Source organism: Geotrypetes seraphini, chromosome 8 (assembly GCF_902459505.1).
Source record: "Geotrypetes seraphini chromosome 8, aGeoSer1.1, whole genome shotgun sequence".
Classification (NCBI taxonomy): domain Eukaryota; kingdom Metazoa; phylum Chordata; class Amphibia; order Gymnophiona; family Dermophiidae; genus Geotrypetes; species Geotrypetes seraphini.
The window spans coordinates 62,125,459-62,143,816 of record NC_047091.1 but is presented as its reverse complement, the minus strand read 5'-3'; the positions used below and the strand labels follow the sequence as shown (position 1 = coordinate 62,143,816).

The 18,358-nt window shown below is 42.5% G+C and overlaps 1 protein-coding gene across 1 annotated transcript in view; it reads right to left on the bottom strand.

Annotated features, from left to right (window-relative positions):
* LOC117364565 (rho GTPase-activating protein 11A-like) overlaps window positions 1–16,501 on the bottom strand; it is a 53,314-nt gene extending 36,813 nt beyond the window's left edge. The window contains exons 1-4 of the mRNA XM_033953886.1: window positions 15,988–16,501; window positions 6,544–6,632; window positions 5,529–5,625; window positions 725–981 (exon numbers count right to left, since the gene is read on the bottom strand). Of these exons, the coding sequence (XP_033809777.1) occupies window positions 725–981; window positions 5,529–5,625; window positions 6,544–6,632; window positions 15,988–16,092 (548 nt within the window). The 5' untranslated portion in view covers window positions 16,093–16,501. The remainder of the gene's footprint in view (window positions 1–724; window positions 982–5,528; window positions 5,626–6,543; window positions 6,633–15,987) is intronic.
* Between the last annotated feature and the right edge of the window lie 1,857 nt (window positions 16,502–18,358).

Here is an 18,358-nt window from a genome sequence, read left to right as displayed (position 1 = left end):
TATTGACATTAAAAAAATCTACCTTTATTCCATCTAATAAAGTTCATAATCATGGTACTAGTGCTTCAGATTGACCATTAATTTAAAAAATTGAGACAAACGCACTTATATTGGTGAGAAATCTATCTGCTTTACAAGGCACCCCTCCTGCTCTTCCTATTCTGCCCCTCTTCCCTTCCACAATCAACTTCAACGTTTTCCTTGTGACTGTCAGCTCTCCCACTGACATCATTTCCAGGTGCCGCACATAGGAAGTGACATCAGAGGGAGAACCGCTAGGCTCATGAGGAGCAGGTTGAAGAAGCTGTTACTGGCGGTGGTGAACAATTAGAGGTTCAGGAGAAGGAAGGGGAGGCCTGTGGCAAGGGGAGATCGGGGAAGGAGCGGGGATGCAGGGATGAGGGCGGGGGAGGGGTGCCTCCCACCCTCACTATGCCGATTATAGGGCAGGTTTGGGAAGCTATGCTTCATCTTGGACAGGGGTGTCAAAGTCGGTCCTCGAGGGCTGCAATCCAGTCGGGTTTTCAGGATTTCCCCAATGAATATGCATGAGATCTATTTGCATGCACTGCTTTCATTGTATGCTAATAGATCTCATGCATATTCATTGGGGAAATCCTGAAAACCCAACTGGATTGCAGCCCTCAAGGACCGACCAACACCTGTGTGTAAGCGGCATTGTAATGCAGGGTGCCAGGGTCCTGCCCTGTGAATCTCACAGCACCTGATGGCGATGCGTTGCAGAAACGTGCAGAGATAACGCAGGGTGCAGGCACGGATGCGTGGCAGCAGACAGGTCACCAGCGCAGTGATAGACCCCCTTTCTCTCTCGGACACCACTTCCTGGATGCGGTACAATGGCTCCTGCAGCTCCACTGGAATCAGAGGGTCAGGCAGGTCCCGGAAAAACTGTTTCAGCAGGGCAGCAACGTCACAAGGTAATGCAGAGTTTAAACATCTTTCCCCAGACTCCAACCTGACCTGAAATACAGAGGGAAGGAGGGAGGGGGAGTTCTCACGTCAAAATGAACACAAAGGACGATCCGTTTAGACCAGTGGTTTCTAACCCAGTCCTTGGGCATAAACTGTCCCTTTGTGTTTTCAGGATACCCAAAATGAATACGCATGAGATATCTCTACACTGCCTTCATGAGACTCTCTCTCATGCATGGTCATTGTGGGCATCCTGAAAACCTGACTGGATGGATGTTTCCCATTGACTGGGTTGAAAACCTTGGCTTGATTCCCAATCCTTGTGAGTCTCCAAAAGGTCAAGTTTTCAGGATATCCCTAATGAATATGCATATGAGATTTGCATAGAATGAAGGCAGTAAGCATGTTAGGAATGCAAATCCCATATGCATATTCATTAGGGATATCCTGAAAACCAGGGCTGTGGAGTCTGAGACATTTTGGGTACCTGGAGTCGGAGGTACCAGAAACTGAAGAGTCAGAGTCGAAGGATATATCTACCGATTTCACAGCCCTGCTGAAGACCGTACAGGTTGGAGGCTCAAGAGAATGAAAATTAAGGACAGTGACCAGGGGGGTGGGGGTGGTACAGAGTCGAGAGGAGGTGGTGATATTTTAGCCAAGAAAGAGACCTCAGCACAATACAGGAGTTGAAAATACCAGCGACAGGGGTAAAAAGCAAGACGCAGGACTGAAAATATATCTTTGGAAGCTATGGCAGGGCCTTGACAGCCCTGCTTCTCACTAAAATATTTTCTCTTTAAGCCAGGGGTTGCAACCACGGTCTTCAAGGGCTACAACCCAGTCAGGCTTTCACGATTTCCACACAATGGAAGAAGTACATTCAAAATCAATCTCATGTCTATTCATTGTGGAAATCTTGAAAACCCCGACTGAGTTGTGGCCCTCAAAGCAGGAGTAGACAACTGAGGTCCTTAAGCAAGTCTGTCTCAGGCCTTAAAAGAAGGGGGGGGGAAGGTATATGGCATGATATTTACAATTGAAGGGTTGGGGAGTGGGGAGCAACAGCTGGAAGTTGCATGTTGAAAACCAAAAATCATAGCGTAACAAGTTAACAGAACACTTTTCCCCTTTTCTGACGCAGATTATGGTACAGATTTTGTCATCAACTCCCTTCCCCCAGGACATCCTTCTACATTCAGTAAGCAGGATTACACAAGACGTGCCAGGCCGAGACACACACAGCAGAAAAGCTCAGGCAGCACTACCCTACCAGTCAGGAGGAAGTCTAAGATGCTTTCAGCATCCTTCCTTCTACTCACCCTGGAAGTGATCACTAACGAAAATGTCACATACGAGATCATACACATTGGTCTATGCAGAGAGGGTGCGACTTGGTCCTGTTCTTCATGGCATTTTTTCCTATTTGATGACTTTATATACCATCCTTTACAAAAGTTTTAAGAGCAGTTTACATAAAATTTTACAAGTAGCTTGCAATCAAGCTTTACAACGAAAAGACTCCCTTACCCCTTTCGTTCTGCCCTTTCACCTTTCTTTTAGTTTCATGCAATGTATCCTCCCCACTTACCCTTACATAGCATGTTATGTCTGTATTGTTTATGTAAGTCTGTTTGCTGCCATTTTTATATTAAAATCTTTTTTAAAAAATTTCTGTATAATTGTAAACCGCTTTGCACTTAAAAGTGGTATATCAAAACCAAATAAACTTGAAACAGCACACATTTTCTTAAAATGAGGACCAGAGACCGTGGTTGCAATACTTACGACATTCTGGTCAATATTCCACTTCCAGAATAATTTTTTAAATCATTATTATATCTGTATTACAGCTACTAATAAAACAGTCCCAAGCTTTAGCCTAAAGCTAACATCATATATATTTACATACTAGTTTTTTAGCCCATTACATTAAAGGGTGCTAGAATAGATGTGTAGACTTGGCCATTTCTTTCTTTATTTCTTTCTGCATGTCTGTCTTTCTTTCTCTCTCTCTGGCCCCCTGTCTGACTGTCTTTCTTTCTCTCCCACTGTCTGTCTTTCTTTCCGTTTCTCCCCCTGTCCAGTAATATCCCTTTTCCCTTCCTTTTACCTCCCCCCTGTCCAGCAGCACCCCTTCCCTGCTCCCCCTGTACAGCAGTAGCCCTTTTCCCTTACTTTTACCTCCCCCCTGTCCAGTAGTATCCCTTTTCCCTTCCCTGCTAATCACTTCTGTATGTACTGGCCCTGCTCAAGAGTTCAGCAATTCTGAATGCAGGTATGAAGGGAAATCGCTAACTCTGGAAAAGAAGGTGGAACTCACTGTATGCGTTTGCTTCCTTGGCAGCCTCGGGGCTTTTGTTAGGCCGGCCCGTCTCGCATCATCGAAGTGGGCCGGCTTAGCAAATGCCCCGCGGCTGGCGTCCCGGCAGCGTAGGAAAAAAGTCAGCCGACGTCCGAGATTGGGGCAGGAAATCAGCTGAGGCAGGCACTGTGCATGCGCGGGCACAGCGCCACAGATCAGGGATCATGGCCGCACGGAGATTGAAGTGTGCATGCGCGCTTAGGGTTTTATTATAGTGGATTAGTCAATATATATTACTGGCCTGACCACCGAGGAGTCCCCATCTGCCTGTGCCACATTTCCAATCCCCACCATCATAAGCACATAAGCATTGCCTCTGCCGAGTCAGACCATAGGTCCATCATGTCTAGCAGTCCGCTCCTGCGGCGGCTCCCCAGGTCAATGACCTGTAGTGATCTATTACTCTAAAGCATTTTGTGCTGTATAGTAACCCTCTAATTGTACCCCTGGATCCCCTTTTCCTTCAGGAACTCATCCAGTCCCTTTTTGAAACCAAAGTTGTACTCTGCTCTACCACCTCCTCTGGAAGCGCGTTCCAGGTGTCCACCACCACCCTCTGAATGAAGAAGAACTTCCTAGCATTTGTTCTGAACCTATCTCCCTTCAATTTTTTTAAGTGCCCTCTAGTTTTTGTTGCCCCCGCCAGTCTGAAGAATCTGTCCCTCTCTACCTTCGCTATACCCTTCATGATCTTATAAGTTTCTATTATATCCCCTCTAAGGTCTCCGCTTTTCCAGGGTAAAGAGCCCCAGCTTCTCCAGCCTCTCAGCACATGAGAGGTTTTCCATGCCCTTTATCATTTTTGTTGCTCTTCTCTGGACCCTCTCGAGTATCGACATATCCTTCTTAAGGTACGGCGACCAGTACTGAACGCAGTACTCCAGATGCGGTCGCACCATCGCCCTATACAGCAGGAGGATAACTTCCATGGTTCTAGTAGTGATACCTTTTTTGATAATGCCCAACATTATGGATGGAGTTACTCTGCTTTCCTGCTCCAACTGAGCGATCATACAATAATAGCAAGTACATTTGTTAATTAGGATAAAACTTGGGTAAATTATAACCAGTAAACTGTATATTAGTATTAGACTCTAAACTAAGTTAGAAAAAACTTAGTTATCGGAAACATGTACTGAAATTATGACTACTCTAGTGTAAATTGTAACTTGGTTCTTTTTGTTGCATAGAGCGTTTTGGACCCCTGTTCGTTTACAAAAGTTTAGATAGCTCTAAGTCTAATAAATGCTGGCATTGTAATCTGGAAGCGGGGACACTTGATCATTTAATTGACCATTGTCCCTGTATAAGATTGTTTTGGAATTCAATTTGGACTCAAATAAATTGTCTATTAGAAAACCATGTTGCATTATCCTATGATACTATTCTGTTTGGCATGTCTATGAGGAAAAAAAGTCAAATATCAGTACATAAACTATTATTAATCTTGACTGGGATTGCTATTCAGCATATCACCAATAACTGGAAAAATTATACTAATCTTAATTATACATTTTGGTGGAATTCGATATGCCATATTTTTAAGATGGAAAGAGCAATTGCAATACAGAAAGGGAACTATAATAATTTTATAAAGATCTGAGGGCCATTGGAACGATATTGTAATGAGTAAACATCATTTTTCTTGTATGAATATATGTACACATAGGGGGGTGGGGGGAGTTTTTCTGGAAATTTCACTAAATTATATGTTTATATTATATTTATGATATAATTGATTATAATATTTGAAAGAAGGTGGGTGGGACGGGATATAAATTTTATGTTTTTAGAATTATATGAGAATTACAAGTGTTATTGTTACTAATGATATATTCCTGTACACTTGCTGTAAGTTTTCAAAATGAATAAAGAATTTTTTTAAAAAAATTGTAACCTGTTAACTATATACTATGTATGTTAACCTGTAACCCGTTCTGGGCTCTTTGGAGACAACTGGATAGAAATAAAAAATAAATAAATTGGTGGTTCCCCAGCCAGTCAGGTTTTCAGGATAGCTACAATGAATATTCATGAAAGAAATTTGCATAACAATGGAGGCAGGGCACGCAAATCTCTCACGAATATGTTTTGTAGATATCCAGAAAACCCAACTGGCCGAGGTGCCCCCAAGATAGGTTTGGGAACCGCGACCTAAGTGCTTAGCTTACACAGCACAGTATTATCGAACTATAAAACGGTTATAGTCAAACAAGATGCTACACCGTACCTTTAAGGCCTTGATACGCGTCATGGATCCAGATTTACGGAATAAGCCCTCTGTATGGAGGTAGGGGCTCAGGAAGTGACACGCATCTACAAGGAACCTGCAGAGATAGAACAACTTGTGGGTGCTAGCCCACTGGCTACCCAGGATTACTTAGAAAAGACAACACATACATTAGGAAGTCATAACCAGAGGAAACACTTTATAACTGCAGAGCACAGATATCCACTACACCAGGGGTCTCAAACTCACGGCCCTGGGGCCACATGCGGCCCGCCAGGTACTATTTTGAGGCCCTCAGTATGTTTATCATAATCACAAAAGTAAAATAAAACAGTTTCCTGATCATATGTCTCTGTAGCTATAAATTACAATATTATTATTAAGATTTAACTAAAAGAAAAGATTTATAAACTATAAAGAGTTTTACCTCATGCAAAATTGTAATTTCTTTAATAAGACATTAACTATTTTTTCCCCCGAGACCCTCCAAGTACCTACAAATCCAAAATGTGGCCTTGCAAAGGATTCGAGTGAGACCACTGCACTACACCATGCAGGCAAAAGACTAGAGAGGAGAGGACACAAAATTCCTGAGATATATTAAGAACGTGTGGGACCTTGGGGTAAATCACCGAACATAAGAGTTGCCATACTTGGGACAGACTGAAGGTCCAACAAGGCCAGTATCTTGTTTCCAACCACGTCCAATCTGAGTTACAAGTAACTGGGCAACATCCCAAAACAGATTTTATGCTGCTTATCCTAGCAATAAGCAGTGGATGTTCTCAAGTCCATCTTAATCATGGCTTATGGACTTTTAAAGAAAATGATCCCAACCTTTTTTAAGCCCTGCTTTGCTAATTGCTTTCACCACATTCTTTGCTTCATTTCTAATCCACAGATGGTGGCAATTATAGATTTTCCCTCTCCCTGCACTTCAGTTTAATTTTATTTGGATCATAAGGCTGTTGGGCCCCAAAAGCTGGGAGCCATAAAGAACAAAAATGATACTCACTGCGGTATGGGCCCGTCCCTCTCAGAAAGTGGCAGTAAGTGTAAGGGGACCCCAAACAAACCAGAGCCAGGGCGAGGAACCTTCTCCTGCTACAGAAGAAAAAGACAAAAATAAAATGTGGTTTAAAGTCAGGCCCCAGCTGCAAAAAAACTGGATTACAGCACTGGAAACCCGCTACCCCCCCCCCCCCATGCCCTGTTTCCTACCCCCTACTCTGTGAAAGACAACCAAGGACATCAGTGAATATTTTGACCATGTGTCTCTTTCTGATCATTGACCTACTGGAACCCAATTCTAACAGATACAAAATCTTTAAGGAAACCGTGTTTGAAGACAGTAGTACTGATTAGTCTTCCCTTCCCCCCCACACACACAAGTACTGTATACTTCCAACATCCCCGTATCTTCCCCTTAATAAGACCCCCCCCCTACAAATGAATATAATTACGGGCACATGAAGACAATGGTGTTCAAAGCATTTCATGTGGATAAAAAACACATTAATTTGGTGCCTACAATGGATCTCAACTAGAATGTGTATAGTGAGCATATCTTGCTGCAGCGTGCGCCACCGCCATTAATGGCCTGAAAGAGGAGCCAGGCTTTCACCTGCTTCCTGAATTAAAGACAGTCACGCATTACACCAAAGCTTCTCAAATCAGTCTACTCCGGTTTTTAGGATACCCACGCCGAGTATGCACGACAGATTGGTACTCACCTCTCTCTCTCATGCATATTCATTGTGGACATCCAGAAAGCCCGACGGGACTTGGTGTGTCCCGGGGGACTGGGTTGCGAAGGCTTGCATTAGACAAAGCCTTCCTGGAATGGGTTCCAGAGTGCCTCGATGCATGTACAAAGGCCTATCAGTATAGAAGTACATGTATACTTTTATATTATATAGAGACAGTTATTTGATATCGCCATTATTAACAAAAAAAGTCAAATCAAAGCAGTGGTAATAGATAAAAATCAAAAGGAAATAATTTAAAAAAACAACAGTGGGGGGGGGGGGTCTTTTGGTTTGGATTCTTTAGGTCAGGTGTAGGAACTCCGGTCCTGGAGAGCCATATTCCAGTCAGGTTTTCAGGATTTCCCCAATGAATATGCATTGAAAGCAGTGCATGCAAATAGATCTCATGCATATTCATTGGGGAAATCCTGAAAACCCAACTGGAATATGGCTCTCGAGGACCGGAGTTCTACCCCTGCTTTAGGTCTTCGTGAAGGATTAACACAGAAGACCTTTCTGGTTCTGCTATTGTCTTAGGGCTCCTTTTATGAAGCCGCGTTAGCGGCTTTATTGCACGCACATTTTTAGCGCGCTCTAACCCCCACACTAGCCGAAAAACTACCGCCTGCTCAAGAGGAGGTGGTAGCGGCTAGCGCAGCTGGCAAATTAGCGCACATTACGTGCGTTAAAACTGCTATTGCATCTTCGGAGCCCTTAATGTTTGCTGTTGTGTTATATGTTTTTAAATGAAATTTAATAAAAAATTATAAACTAAAACACCCAAAACGACGTAATAAACACAACAGGTAAAATCTACGCTGCCTATACAGGCAACAATTATTATTTTGTAGTTATATTTAATGAAAAATACATTTAGAATCCAATGTAAAGCAGTTATGATTTGTCATCAATTTTTATACGGCACAACCCCTGAATTCTTTAAGAGCAAGATGTCTTGGTTATCAACCAACAAAGATCACTGCGTTCTGAAAATTCTGCATTGCTGAAGACCAACGTCACCCCAAAATACGTGGAAGCTAAGGCAATGACCTTTTTTATGCGCAGGAGTAAAATTGTGGAATTCCCTCGTCGGGCAAATTCGGAAGTGCAGCGATAGGCGTTCATTCAGAAAGTTACTTAAAAACACAAATTATTTGTAAATGCATTCCTTTGAATTGCTTGCCTTATTTGATGATTTGCTGCAAGAACTGAATCCTTCTGTTTTTAAATTGGTCTAAATTTGTTTAACATTTTGGGCTCCTTTTAGGCGGTAGTTTTTCAGCTAGTGCGGGGGTTAGTGCGTGATGAAAAGTCACACGCGCTAATGAGGCTTACTTAAAGGAGCACTTTATGTATGAACTGTTTTGTAAACCGTTTTGGTCTAAAACTGTATAGAAATTTTTTAAAATAAATAAAATATTAGCAGATCTGATTATTTAATTTGTTTTCTCATTGTCCCCAAAGAGCTCTGATGTGTGTGCTTGTTTCTATGGGACATAGAGCCCATAGTAAAGCACTTCTGAAGATTCTACAAAAATAACTTGAGAATTTTATGGGTACACCGACAAATCTGCGCAGGAAATTGCGCACACAGACATGTGCATGCATGACAATTACGGCCCGTGAAGGATATCTGGAAAGCCCTGATTTTCTCAGACTCCTCAGGCCCTGTTCCAAGGGATGGGGCCTGAGGAGTCAGAAAATCAGGGCCTTCCAGATATCCACTAAAATGGTTCCCATAATCATGATTAAACCCAACCCTAATACTAGCTAGGAAGTGAATGTTAAGTGTAGTGGGGGGTTCCCCTTCCCCACCCCCTCAAAAAAGACAAAATAGTATCCTGTCGGGGTGCAATTGTCGTGTCGCCTCTCATTCATTGTGCGCATTTGTCTATGCGCACAAATGTCAAGGTGCAATTGTCCCGCACGCATTTGACGGGTCGCTGAATTTTACATATATTACTGTCCTAGCTGGTGATACAAGTTGAACTGACAATATATCTTTTGAGATTTTTTTTTTTATAGCAACCAAAGACATAAGAATAGCCTTACTGGGTTAGACCAGTGATCCATCTAGCCAAGTAGCCCATCCTCACGGTGGCCAATCTAGGTTTCAAGTTTATTAGGATTTTATATACCCCCTATCAAGGTTATCTAAGCGGTTTTTTTACAATCAGGTACTCAAGCATTTTCCCTATCTGTCCCGGTGGGCTCACAATCTATCTAACGTACCTGGGGCTATGGAGGACTGAGTGACTTGCCCAGAGTCACAAGGAGCAGCACGGTCACTAGTACCTGTCAAAAACCCAAATAGTAGCAGCATTCCAGAGCCGAGATCGTGATGTCATAATGCCTCACTCCACCATGCCTAAGAGCCAACTTCATCAGTGATGTCACAACGCTCGATTGACCTATACTTGGCTCACATAAGAATAACCTTCCTGGATCAGACCAATGGTCAAGCCCAGTAGCCCGTTCTCACGGTGGCCAATCTAGGTCACTAGTACCTGGCAAAAACCCAAATAGTAGTAGCATTCCAGAGCCGAGATCGTGATGTCATAATGCCTCACTCCACCATGCCTAAGAGCCAACTTCATCGGTGATGTCACAATGCTCGATTGTCCTATACTTGGCTCACATAAGAATAACCTTCCTGGATCAGACCAAGGGTCAAGCCCAGTAGCTCGTTCTCACGGTGGCCAATCTAGGTCACTAGTACCTGGCAACCCCACCCCCACCCCCCAAAAAACTGGCAACTTTCCATGCTACCGACCCCAGTAGCCCGTCCTCACAGTAGCCAATCCGGGTCAACTGTACCTGGCAAAAAAAAAAACAAATAGTAGCAGCATTCCAACTCTTTCAGATTCAGTAATAAACATGTCTCCTCCCTCCAATCTAAGACCCTTAGGCCTCAACTAATAAAAGAAACTTTAATCTCATGCAGAAGGCAAGAAAAGTGGTGCGCACCTCGGTTTGCAGTATAAACTATTCTACTTATATGGTCCTGCCACTGAAAATACCCTGACAACTTCCAATTTTCCCTTACTACTAGCTGGTCTATTCATCGGCTACCTATTCTGTCCTTGGAGCTTAACAGCTAACCATTCGCTGGCAAAGGGACAATCCTAGTGGCAGGAAAAATCAAAAGCCATTAATGACCAAAATGTGTAGTTTGGTGGACAAATGTACGTAATACATACAAATATGAGAGAATGAATGCAGAATGTTTGGGGTCCAGTGTTTCATTTAACAAAGTATGGAGTCCATTGGCTTTATTTGCTGCTTCACATTAATGGTTTATGTACTTTTCTTCTAAGTTTTTCCTTACACATCTGGGGTAAGGGAGTGAGAGGTAATTGAGAAATTGATATTAATTCTTCATATCAATGTAATAAAGATGTCTTGTATTATTAATAATTGATAGAAGGATGGGTGGGTAAAGTTATGGTTCTATATACTAATTGTATAAAATGGTGTAATCTATAATATTTTTCTGTATTCAATCAAATGTATTACACTGTTGTAGTTTATAAAATAATAAAAATTAAAAAAAAGAAGCCTTTAGTGACATTAATGCCTTTTATCCCAGTCATTTTTTTTGTAGCCCTCCTGTTAAAGTAATTAATATTTTTAAATTATTTGTAACAATCACTTTACAACACCTTTGGGCATTTGTTATTGATTTCGAATTGAATTATGGAAATGTGTTTTATGTGGGTATCAATTGTTACTTGATTAAACATTTGCCTATTCTGCAGAATGCAGCCATTAGACAGGGTGAGGATTGTAAAAGCAGGATAACATTATGCCTCTTTGTTTCCTATCATTGGTTCCCTATAGAATTTAGGGGTCTGTATAAAACGTTGACCATAATTTCTAAGGTGCTCCATGAGGGGAGTCCATCTTATTTGGTGCCTATGATCTTCCCTTGTAAGCCTGTTAGAGCACCTCTAAGGCCCATTTAGTTTCAGCTAGGGTTACCATATGGCTCCAGAAAAAAGGGGACAGATAGATATCTGGGTTTTACTTCCATCGAAAACAACGGAAGCAAAACCCATATCTCTACAATCTGTCCTCCTTTTTCTGAAGCCATATGGTAAACCTAGTTTCAGCGTGCAAGTGCACTTTTCATTGGTGTGCCCTGGTTTTCTGGAATCAGCTTTCCATGAATATACAATTTTAAGGTCAAGTTGGAACTGTTATTTTTTACAGATAGCTTTTGGACTGACGGACCAAGATGGTGGCAATGCATGAGGATAGTCTGAGAAAGATGATTCTAGCAATGTGCAGCGGCAGCAAAAAGGGCAAACAGAATGCTAGGAATGATAAAGGGGATCATGCCGCTGTACCAGGCCATGGTGCGCCCTCACCTAGAGTACTGCGTCCAGCACTGGTTGCCGTACATAAAGAAGGACACGGTACTACTCAAAAGGGTCCAGAGAAGAGCGACAAAAATGGTTAAGGGGCTGGAGGAGTTGCCGTACAGTGAAAGATTAGAGAAACTGGGCCTTTTCTCCCTCGAACAGAGGAGATTGAGAGGGGACATGATTGAAACATTCAAGGTACTGAAGGGAATAGACTTAGATAAGGACAGGTTGTTCACCCTCTCCTAGGTAGGGAGAACAAGAGGATAGATTCTGTACGAACTTAAGGAAATTCTTCTTCACCCAGAGTGGCAGAAAACTGGAATGCTCTTCCGGAGTCTGTCATGGGGGAAAACACCCTCCAGGGATTCAAGACAAAGTTAGACAAGTTTCTGCTGAACCAGAATATACGCAGATAGGGCTAGTCTCAGGGCTTTGACCAGAGGGCTGTAGAAAGATTTACGGTCCACTAATCAGGTACATAAACAAATTTGTGCCTGTTAGTTTCATAATCTCATCCAGGTTCAACTCTCTTTGCCTATTTACATGACCAAGGCTAATGAGAAATACTTTTATTATGAAAATAGAAAAATATAATTCACAAGCCAGCAGCAATATCTAAATATTGTTCACAAAATATCTGATTACATATATGAAACTCAGTACATAATTATCACAACACACTTGCTAGATAACTAAGTAAAATTACTTCTTACACACACTAAACAAATCTTTATAAATAATAATTATTCCTGATTAGCAGCAAACTATTACAGTTATCACCAAAAGTAGCTTTACAAGCCTTATCCTATATCATAATCGGATGCACTTTATCTAACCCCAGCTGATAAGATAATAAGTTCCGTATCCTCACCATCCAGTTAGACCTTGGAATCAGGTGAAGTGGAAGACGTCTCCTCAGCTTAGCAGATGTAGAAATCCTTTGGTTAAAGGAACAAGTGTTAGTCAGCCACTGGTAAAGCTGAAATTTATTGGCAGCAAAAGTTTCCTTGAAGTGATGGAATTCAGATCCGTTTAAGGTCCAATTCACTCTCTCTCAGGCAGAGAGTCACACGAGGTAACTGTTCAGGTCTTAATTATTATAAAAGAGATGCGTGCAGAACACCTGTGATGAGATGCGAGTTCACCCACACCTAAAAACACAGACTAAATTATCATTAGCACCTTTTCACTTGGATCACGTCAGATGACTTCCTCGGACCAATCCAGAAACAGAACTTAGATGTATAAAGTCTCATACAGGCTGGGAGACACAGGTGCCGTTCGAGAGATAAGCACAGCATAGGAGTATAACTCCCCCAAGATTCACACAGTCTAAGCATGAAGGCATAGATGGATGTCCTTGACTAGAATACCATTCTGGTACATACCCAGAATGCATCAGGCAGAAACAGCAAAGATGTGTTCTTTCTCTTCTTGCAAGGTTCATGCTGAAAAGATTTCTTGCAAACAATGGTTCAGACTTGATGATGTCAGAGAAGCCTAACCTTCAGGTGCAAATAAGGAAACACCCCGCGTGAGCGGACTGCTGGGCACGATGGACCACTAGTCTGACCCAGCAGTGGCAATTCTTATGTTCTTAGTATTATTCTAACTAATGGAATTATTTTCTAATTTTAACATTTTTATTGTATTCAACAAAGATCAGAGTGGTTTAGAGTGGTAAATCAAGCATATTAAACAATTAAAATCAAATTTGAAGTGTGCAATATCATGGAATAAGAGACAAGTCATTAAATCAGCAGACAATTCCTGTACAGCATTGGAACTGGCCTCTTAAAAAAATCTTGAAAAATAGGATACAAGAACATGAAAACTCCTCCATGCCCACAAGGTAATTTATAAGAATCAGTTTATGCTAAAACCACACTTTTCTTGAACTGCAAGAAGAATGGGCCTCAGAAAAAGCTAGTATACAACCTAAAACTAGTTACCCCAGCAGCATATAATATAAACAGGAAAATAGTATATAATACTGCTCATACTGGACAGTACATATCTGTATTAGAGGCCCAACATACTTGAAGGGCTCTGGCCTCAGAATCGGAGCCTACGCACAGCAGTGAATCACAAACTGAGAAGATCCGCGTAGTTAATACAACTCCTGCTCCAATCATTGGCCAGTAATTTAGTCTTTTTTTTGAAGTCACTGGTGACTGAACATGGTATAAAGACAAGTCAAGTTCTGAGATAAGTCTTTTTGGTCTCACATTTTTTCAAATCCTGGCTACTACATATATATATAATATCCCTTTAAAGTTGAAAGGGTTTTAGCTTCATTAAATTGCTTTATAAAAAATTTTTTCAAAAAAAAGACTAAATTACTGGCCAATGATTGGAGCAGGAGTTGTATTAACTACGCGGATCTTCTCAGTTTGTGATTCACTGCTGTGCGTAGGCTCCGATTCTGAGGCCAGAGCCCTTCAAGTATGTTGGGCCTCTAATACAGATATGTACTGTCCAGTATGAGCAGTATTATATACTATTTTCTTCAGAAAAAGCTTACATATATTAAAGCCATCATCATAGGCCTCCAGCCCTACTTTACTATTTCAACAGAAGCAAATATATACAACAGTTTTTAAGCATGTAAATAAAATAACCAGAATCTGTCTCCATTATAAAAACTTGCATAAGCATTCCAATGAGCAGACGGAATGAGTGGGAATTCACTTGTGCACATAGGGAAGGAAGCAACAATTTCTAAAAGCAGGGGGAAAAAAATTTAAAAAAATTAGCTCGGCAAACAAAGTAAAAACAAGCAGCAAATACAAAATTACACAGGGAAACAGATCAAATGCAAGCAACATGAATAGTAAAGGAGAAATAAACCGAGACTTAAAGGATGCAAAATAGTTGCAGTCCAAGACAATGAATTACACTTCTCCCTTCCATGTTTCCATTATTTGCAGTTTTTAGCTTGCTGGCTCCTCCTCCCCCCCCCCCCCCCCCCCAATTACATCAGCTTGCATAGAGAAATCCCCGATTCCCAGCACCTTTCTTCACCATGTTTTGCCTCTCCCTCAGGAACAGGCCAGGTCTCCGCCGTGTTATTCGCAGTTTCACCATATTCACAGTGGTTTTTTAATAGAAAACAGCAAATAACGTGAAAAAATTATTCGCAGGTCTGTTAATCCCCTATCACAGCAAACACGGAGGGAGATGTGTACTGATGAGATGGTTCACAGCCCATACAGAAAAAAAAAACATTAAAAAAAAACTATTAAAACAGGCATATGTAGATTTAGGAAGGAGGGCTGTTATCAATGTGGGCTACCATTACAACACATGTTACAGTTAATTCCAGTTATTAGAAACTAGCTCTTATTATATAGAAGAGGACTTATGCTAAAATAGCATGAGTTAGTGGTAAAAGTGTTTGCTGCTATTAAGATGTGTTAACTATGCCCTTAAGTAAGAAATTGCTGGAAACAGTTACTCATCTCATGCTCTGACGACATAACATTTCTATATAAAAAAAAAAAATAAAAAACCACGAAATTGTAAACTCTAGAAAAGAACGGGGGGTCATGACCCTAAGTGAATTACAGTGAACGTGGAGATTTTTTTTAATCACCTGGAACCTCCCCCCCCCCCCCCCCCCCCATTCCAACTGATAAACTGGATATTAGAATGTCTGCATTGTGGTAAAAGAGAAACACCAGCCCGGAGTGATTATTCCATGACTAGGGGGAGGGGGAAGATCTTTACATAGCAAGAAAAGGTGGTAGAATGATACAGAAACGCTTCTCGTTGCATTTGGGAGCCACAGGCTTGATTACAAGGCATTTTCGAGCATTGCCTTCAGAAGCTGCCTTGTAAACTACTATAGAAAACGTTAGCAATAAATTTGAGACCATTCTGGGTTTAATAATGGAGCTGCTGACGTGGTTTGGATGTAAACATGAATTCACTTGAGAGGCACTGCTATGCTGCACCCCCACACTTTCTGAAGGTGCTGGCTGGGGCCTCTTTGCAAACCAGGACATTGCTTGGGGCTGGGAAGCACCACAATTTTGCAAAAATAAATATTTCTAATTAGCAGTTGGATTATAGATTCATGGAATTCTCACCAATAAAGCAAAAGAGAACCCAAAATAAGACAAGGCCTCTCTTTAAGCATTCCTATTTTTTTTATTTTTTTTTTAGTGTCTTAGGGTGCTTGTGTCCCCTCCCTTGCTGTCTCTTTTCAGTTGTGCCTGCGTGATATGATGTCTTGGGGCGTTTGCCGTCCTCCCCTAGAGTGTTTGTCCAGTTGTCCCCTATTTTTGGGGGTCTTCACGTCAGATCACATTTAATTAAGGCTATGCTTGCGGCCCACCCTACCTGCTGCTCGCCACCGCACGCCTTCCAGCGTCGAATTTTAATGCCCGTGGCCTTCAGATGCTGGATGATGGCCTGAGAAGTCCGTCTCTCGTCAGAGAGCTTCATAGTTCAAGGGACAACTTCAAGGGAACGCGGATTTACCACCGCCCTGGAAATCTCTGCCGCTCTCTGGAGGGCTACAGCCTTCAAATAACGCCGATCCCCGGCCTCTGGCACCTACACTGCCTATGAGCAGATCACCGGAGTCCAGCTACTTTGTAACCCGAGATCGTTGGGGGCCACAAGAGCATCCACCGGTGGCGAGAAGGGCAGGTGCGAGCTTTCTGGGACTCGTGGTCCACGGAGCCTCTCTGCACGCCCCGATTGCAAGCTTTAATACCAGGACTGGCTCAGTCTTTTTCGTGGCATGGCGTTCAAAAAGTTAGCTCGAGACTCGCCTTCACACCAGGGTCGACGCTTTACAGCCACGTGGCGTGCACAAGAGAACCTCAGTCGGCTATTCACATCTGTTTGTGAATGGTATATGCAAATTTTAATTAAGCAGGGCGGGTGCTCAGCCAATGAAAAGGCAGGATTGATTGGAACGCTTTTCCCATTGGATTTTAAGGGAAGAGCACTGGTACTGGAGAACCTGCGTGTTGTCCATGAGACACCAGTAGCACTCAAGCTTCTGTAGACAGTCCATAAGGTTACCATATTTGTGAAGACCCCCCCCCCCCCAAAAAAAAAAAAAAAAAAAAAAAATGTCATTCCATCCATTTCCTTGATCCCCTTCCCATCCTCTGTACCCTTTTAGTGCCTCTCTCTTTCTCTCCCTTCAACCATCCTCCTCCAAGGGTGCTTCTCTCTCTCTCTCTCTCTTTCCAACCCCCAAACTCCCCTGCACATGCCCCTCTCTCTCCTCCTCTGCTGTTTCTGTCTCTCCCCTCCCATCCGGCACTACCCTACTTCATGCTCTTTTCTCCAGCACTCTCACCTTTCATTAATGCTTAACCATCCCTCCCTCTCTCTGTGCTGTTTCTCCAGCACCCTCCCTCCTCCAATGCTGCTTCCCCTCATGACCTCTCTAGCTTCTAACTCCCCCACCTACCTCCTTCTTGGGCCCAGCTGCTGTAATTTAATCTTTGGGCAGCTGGCAGCAGCGGTGAAGCAAACTTGCTACTGCTGGCCTGCCACTGAAGCCGCCTCCCTGCAGCCACTTCATGTTCCCGCAAAGGTGGGACCTGCAGAGAGGTGGCTTCCAGGGCAAGCCAGTAACCCTAGTCGTGCATGCATGGTCAACAAGGGTTCTGTGCACTGTTTTCTCTAAGTTGAGCAGGAGTCCTCTACCTTCCATGCTGTCAGTGGGAGAAGGGGGGCTGCTTCACTACCACATTTTCAATAATGAGGGATAGGCAACATAAGAACATAAAAATAACCTTACTGGGTCAGACCAATAGTCTATCAAGCCCAATAGCCTGTTCTCACAGTGGCCAATCCAGGTCCTAAAACTCAAGGAGTACCAACATTCCATGCTACTGATCCAGGGTAAGCAGTGGCTTCCTCCATGTCTTTCTCAATAACAGACTATGGACTTTTCCTCCAGGAACTTGTCCAAACCTTTCTTAAAACCAGCTACACTATCTGCTCGTACCACAACCTCTGGCAATGTGTTCCAGAGCTTAACTATTCTCTGGGTGAAAAAAAAAAATTCTCCTATTAGTTTTAAAAGTATTTCCTTGTAACTTCATCGAGTGTCCTCTAGTCTTTGTAATTTTTGATGGAACGAAAATTTGATCCACTTGTACCCGTTCTACTCCGCTCAGGATTTTGTAGACTTCAATCATATCTCCCCTCAGCCGTCTCTTTTCCAGGCTGAACAGCCCTAACCATTTTAGTCTTTCCTCATATGAGAGGAGTTCATCCCCTTTATCATCTTGGTCGCTCTTCTTTGAACCTTTTCTAGCGCCACTATATCTTTCTTGAGACAAGGAGGCCAGAATTGAACGCAATACTCCATATGAGGTCGCACCATGGAGTGATACAGGGACATCATAACATTCTTAGTCTTGTTAACCATCCCTTTTTAATAATTCCTAGGATGCTATTTGCTTTTTTGGCCACCGCAGCGCATTGGGTAGAAGGTTTCATCACATTGTCTACGATGACACCCAGATCCTTTTCTGGTGCACTAACCCCCAAGGTGGACCCTAGCATCTGGTAACTCTGATTTGGGTTATTTTTCCCAATGTGCATCACTTCGCATTTGTCCACATTAAATTTCATCTGCCACTTGGCCGCTCAGTCTTCCAATTTCCTAAGGTCCGCCTGCAATTTTTCACAATCCACATACGTTTTGACAACTTTGAACAGTTTAGTGTCATCTGCAAAT